Raw genomic sequence first — 5873 nt, forward strand, 5'->3', positions numbered from 1 at the left:
CAATAGATTGCCATCTATTTGGCATCAGTTGATGTAGGATTTACTTGAGCACAAGAGAAGAATGTATCCTTGAGAGTGCATTTGTACGATCTCGACTGTGGCGTCGAGCAGCCATTACATTGAGATCCCACGTGTCAAACACGATGTTTTCTCGGAAGAATATGGACATGCAAATTGTGATAATTGATAGAAAGAGCGAAGCACATCGAAAAATTTATTCAATAAGAAAAAATTCCAAAACCCCACAAAAATAGAGAAGAATTTGCCAAAACATGGGATAATCTTCACATGAAAATATACCAAAAAAGAAAATTTTTTATCGACAAATCATTACACTAAGATAGAGCCCAGAAACCACAAGCACAGATATATCTTCCATGCCTAGACTTCAACAAAATTCAGAACTGAAGTTAACTACCGAGCAGTATAATGGAGCTCTAAAGGATTCACCTCTTAGTTTTAGACATCTTTCATTTGCTTCCCATGGAAAGAACAAAAACCGCCAAGAGATCGAACTAGAAATTATATTAAACGACTGATTAGTTTCAAATTCGATCAAATAGTATGAAGAATCTAATCATCATATTTGCTAGCATAATCACCGACCAGTTAATAAGACAACAAAAGATTTGGATGTAAATAAGACTAAATTCAGAAAGAAAGCAAACAAACTGTCATTCTTAGAATTTTGCCAACTAAAACTAATGTGTGTCATGGTTCGAATCAAAAAACAATCTAGGAACTAATACTTACCAATCATTAATACGTATTTACAGTGTTAATGCAAATAATTAATATACTAAATATTAATCCAGAAGGGAGAGTGAAGTAGTTGGCTCAGAATCATGCAAAGCAAAAATTCAATGAAGTATCGCGAATGAATAATACATGGCAATTTGAAGCCCAGAAAAAGGACGGTTATAGTAAGTTGACAGCAAGTGAAAATCTTCTTTTAAGTAATATGGCATGATACCTGTTAAAGCATACAACAGATGCAGTACACTTGATAGGCTATAGTGGGCCAAAGAATGGATCCTTCTCCTTGCGATATATCTCGAATAGCCTCTCATAGTGAATAATAGCTAGATTTAGACATTGACTGAGAACATCTGGGCGTTGTTGTTCCACTTCAGATACTGATTTCCTCAGTCTATGCTGTGGATCCCCTTCCATAAGATACTCCCCCAAAGCACGTATACTGAAGAAAATCGAGGCCGACAATCAATCCAAAGATTCAACAACTAATACGATCAAGAATGCAACATTTAAACTGGATATCAAAATATGACTGTCATAAAAAATCCATCATTCATTTTTTTTATGTCCAACCAAACAAAAAACATCTCGTTAGACTATTTGCACTTTCGAAACGAGCTTCTTTAAAGTAACAAAAATAAATAATGAAAGAGAAAAGTAAACATATAGTATATAAAAGAAAAAATTTAGGGTTTGTTTGAGCCCCATTTTTTGAGAAAATAGATTTTGCAATAGTAATTTTTTGGAGAACGTGTAATTAAAAAGTAGGGAAGAATTTTAGATTTATGTGTAAAATTACTTCATTGGGAAAATGCGTGGCTAGAAATGAGTTTTTAAAGAATGGGATCAAACATGGGCTTTAACTTTCTTACCGAACCCCTGCAGCCCCCTCTCCCACACCCTAATTGTCATCACTAGAACCAAATTTCCGTTACATTAGCAGGCTGATAGACAAAGTGCTTAAACAGAAATGAAGATGGAAGCTCAATGACTAATTTGGAACAACTTGTACTTCATAAGAAAGGAAAACAGCTGAATTAGAATATAAGATATATTATAGCAGATAAACTTCTAAAACTATCATTCTTAAGACATAGATTTAGAAAATTCAAATTATAAATAGCAAACTACTTTGACAACAATGCAAACAATTAATAAAGAAAAGGAAGGTTGGCGTGTCTGTCATGATAGCTATACCTCAATACATCTCTGTGGCCTAATACTCCACTCGGGAAACCAACGTTGGATTTTGCTGCAGATATTTGCTGTCGATGAAGTGCACAGACAGCATTCAGGCAAAGTTTTGGATCCTCCTCAAAGTCCTTGAGCATGTCAGCTCCAAACATCCAGGCTCTAGGTTTCTTTTTAACTTGGAGTGAACAAACCATATTATTGATGCAGGAGCTTGAAAATGATTCATCTTCTGAATCTGTAGAATCCTTGACATTAGTGCCATCAGATACTTGTGAAGGAGTTTGAGAATCTCTCTTGGCCTGAGCTTTTTCTTCACATCTTCTGAAGTGTACCGGATTGTGCATGGAAGGCAAAACAGTTTGTGCAAGATTTGCATCCACTGATTTAGGATTTACCGAGATATTCATAAGGGACCCAGATCCATCATATTTTACTTCTCGTGTTTGTTTCTCCTGCTGTGCACCAATTGGAAAGTTTTCATCATTGTCACTTCCGTATGGGCTTCTTTTCCTTTTTGGCTTTGAACTCACGAGTGAACTCTCTTTGCATTCTGCTCTGTTTTTCTTGTTGGTTTGACTTAATGTTGGACTTTGAATAAATTTCTCAGGGGTGGCTTCATCTTCACTGTCACTGATTTCAATGATGTCTCCAGATATCAGTGATCTTGCCATTTTACTACAACTTCTAGTCAACTTCAAGTTCTTTGGGACTTGTTCTCCATGATCGAAGGCCATGATAATAGCTTGTCTACCTGCAGCACACGCACACATAATTTACTCGGACAAATTTGACATTAGAAAAGTACACTTTTTCATTTTCTTGATCAGAATCATTACTTTCAGTTTGACCAGGATCGCCAGTAAATTGCTTTCCAGGAGAACTTTGAGACACATCGTAGCCATTTGCTCCAGCCTCTTTTGTCTGGGAAGACAGAACCAAGTTCCTGCCACCTATGGCCACCATCATGTCAATTGTCACATGCCATTCCTTCCATACATCCAGGGCGCCAAAATTTTTTATACAAATCATATCAAGGCAATTGCAAATTTAACATCTTAACAAGACAGGTCCAGTCTTAATAACTGGTCTTGCCTAATCCAGAAAAACAAATCAGAAAGCACACAGCTTTTCAAAGTAGAAACGGGAAACATAGTAATCTAGTATTGCCAAATAGCGGATAAGGGCACAACAATAAACAAAACCGCAATGTACAAACACTTCATTTAATAGCCTGATCGGTGTACGAAAACAACTTTTTTCTAGATACAAATATACAAGCTCAGAAAATTCATAATTTTGACATATATATTACAGTACCTCTTTCTTGCAAACCATGAATTCCAGTTCCACTAGATTTACAAGCAGGGTGAGCCATAGACAATGTGTCACCCTCATCAGCCCCACTGTTCAGACTTCTCCTTTCATTTTGAAAATGGTCAAAATTAGCTTTTCCAAAATCAGCGTTCCCTCCACTCCATTTACCACCATTCCTCGAACTCTCCTTTTTGCCATCGGAAGTAGAGAAATTAACATCATCCTTCTCTATGTTATTTGCCAGATTCGATAGATCATTTATGCCCACTTTGAAAATCTTTGCAAGAATCTGCTCTGTGTTCCCGAACCTCGCAGTAAGATCTTCAAACCTCTTCTTATACACTTCTACAGTCTGATCAGCATCCAATTTTTCACATTTCAACTTCTCTACCTCATCATTCAAGGACTTAATTTTTTCCTCGTATTTCACTGCAGTAAGATCTTCAAACCTCTTCTTATACACTTCTACAGTTTGTTCAGCCTCCAATCTTTCACAATTCAACTTCTCTACCTCATCATTCATTGACTTAATTTTTTCCTCGTACTTCACTGCGATTTGCTCGCTTCCCAATTTTTGATTCGTCAATTCCTCAATCTTCCGATTCAACTGAAGAATCATTTTACTTTTTTCTTTCAACTTGCCCTCCAATAAATCAAATTCTTTTTTTATTGAGCGTCGATCGCTTTCAAAACTCTCTCTCTCCATTTTCATGCTATTCTCGCGATCAGTCAAAATGTTTTGGACTTCATCAAAGTCGCTTTTCAAAAACGAGTACTCAAGGAATTTGATTAACTCCTGAATCGATGAGCTTGAACTAATTTTCGGAAATAACCTCTCATGCTCTGTTAAACTCGTTTTTTCCATTTCTCTTCAAAAAAGTCACCTCCGAAATCTCAGCTATTCACAACTTCATCAAAGGCTAGAAGGGGGAGAAATAAAAAGAGAGAGATTAGAGTTATTAGACTAATCCAGTAATCCTTCGTGATCATGTCACGTAGGACAGTACCCATTTTGCAAACATTTTGACTGTAGAAAGAAGTAAAACAAAGACAATGGAATAGACGCAGAGTACTTACGATTCTTGAAGAAATCCAAAATTTTATACCAACTATAGATACGTCGATCGCAGTTCAAGCCACACAAAAAGGATCTTTCCCAAAGCTCCGTCTCAAGAGGGAAAGAGAATCATCTGCAAAAATAATTTTATGTCTTCTGCACAGTGACCCGATGTTGGTACGATGGAGGTGATGAAGTGTACGTCTGTGTGAGAGTGGGATGCAAAATAAGAAGATGGAAAGTTGCAGAGCCTGACACTCTGCAAGACAAGAGTTCAAATACTGGTAGTGAGGTACTTCAGGGCCGTTTAAGATTCATTTTCAATTCTTTCAATAAAAATAATTATGTAAATTTATAATTTAATTCTTTTTTTTCCACGCGTTTTCCAAAAAATTATTATTATTATTATTACCACCAATTACGTAACCTAGCAAGAAATTGAAAGCTTACATTTGGAAATCTCCAAAAGGAACACTAAAACACCAAAATACACCAATTTTTGGTGCAAAATGCCTCCGATGTAGCACCAAATTAGTGTCGGGTCACCGACACTATTCACCTTGCACCAAATGGTGCAAAACCAATTTTACCCCTTTTTTATTTGCCAAATAGATTGATGAACGATATTTGTATCATTATTGTTATATATTTTGAATACAATAAATTATTATAATTATAGCCTTTGTCTGGGAGAGCTTTTTACCCATTTTTAGCAAATTTTCTCCTATTATACAATTGAACATGGATCCCATTTTGGCCGCAATTTTTGATTGTCTCAAAATTAAATGCCAAAAATGCTTCTCTCATAAAGAATGAATTAAACGTTAAGGGGCAAGTAGGTCATCCAGCCTTAAAATAGTCCATAATTGCGGTTGGCCTTGTTTGACATATACGTATAACGGTCACATTTTGGCTAGAATTGGAAATAAAAGCTCTTCCAGACAAGGAAATAATAATAATAATAATAATAATAATAATAATAATAATAATAATAATAATAATAATAATAAGTCACTAGTGCAATAGATGTTAGGAATAAATTGGTGCAATTTTATTGATAATCGTGTGCATGAATACATTAATCAGAATATGACTAGATCATACTTAGAATATATTTAATTTATCTCGAGAGAATAGATAAAAACAATAGAATAAATTTGAAAAAAAACATTTCAAATCTCTTTTATGTTACACCATTCGAATTGATAATAAATTATTACAATTCAATTTAAAATATATTACATGTGGGATAATACATAAACTCATCACATTATTACTTGTCAATTGCGTGGAATATTTCAAATCTTGCAAATAATTGAGCTAGAAATGGCAAAAATATTCGCTTAACCTGATATCCATGGCCTCATTCCGAATGTGGCGGAGATTACCCTCCTAACCTGATAAACACGATGAGGACAAGGTGGGATCATTGCCTTGAAATGGATACGAGATTGGTACAAGAAACATAGTCCCCGCCTCACTATTCACCCCGTTTAAAGTCAATTTTAAATTTAAATATTTTATCAAATAAAAATAAAACATTTATCATCAT

The 5873-nt window shown here is 35.1% G+C and overlaps 1 protein-coding gene across 1 annotated transcript; it reads right to left on the reverse strand.

Annotated features, from left to right (window-relative positions):
* Positions 1-245: 245 nt before the first annotated feature.
* LOC111398583 lies at positions 246-4617 on the reverse strand. Its single transcript, XM_023025551.1, has 6 exons — positions 4342-4617; positions 3268-4184; positions 2787-2900; positions 1954-2701; positions 974-1198; positions 246-515 (listed from the first exon to the last, which is right to left on the reverse strand). The coding sequence occupies exons 2-5, from the start codon at positions 4127-4129 to the stop codon at positions 1012-1014; spliced, it is 1911 nt and encodes a 636-aa protein (XP_022881319.1). The 5' UTR covers positions 4130-4184; positions 4342-4617; the 3' UTR covers positions 246-515; positions 974-1011.
* Positions 4618-5873: the final 1256 nt, after the last annotated feature.

Source organism: Olea europaea, chromosome 8, assembly GCF_002742605.1.
Source record: "Olea europaea var. sylvestris chromosome 8, O_europaea_v1, whole genome shotgun sequence".
NCBI classification, from domain to species: Eukaryota; Viridiplantae; Streptophyta; class Magnoliopsida; order Lamiales; family Oleaceae; genus Olea; species Olea europaea.

Coding starts and splice junctions, on each gene's coding strand:
- LOC111398583 (XM_023025551.1), bottom strand. CDS start 4,129: ATGGAAAAAACGAGTTTAACAGAGCATGAGAGGTTATTTCCGAAAATT. Junction 2,901..3,267: donor TCATGGTTTGCAAGAAAGAG/GTACTGTAATAT, acceptor TGGTGGCCATAG/GTGGCAGGAACTTGGTTCTG. Junction 2,702..2,786: donor CGATCCTGGTCAAACTGAAA/GTAATGATTCTG, acceptor CGTGTGCTGCAG/GTAGACAAGCTATTATCATG.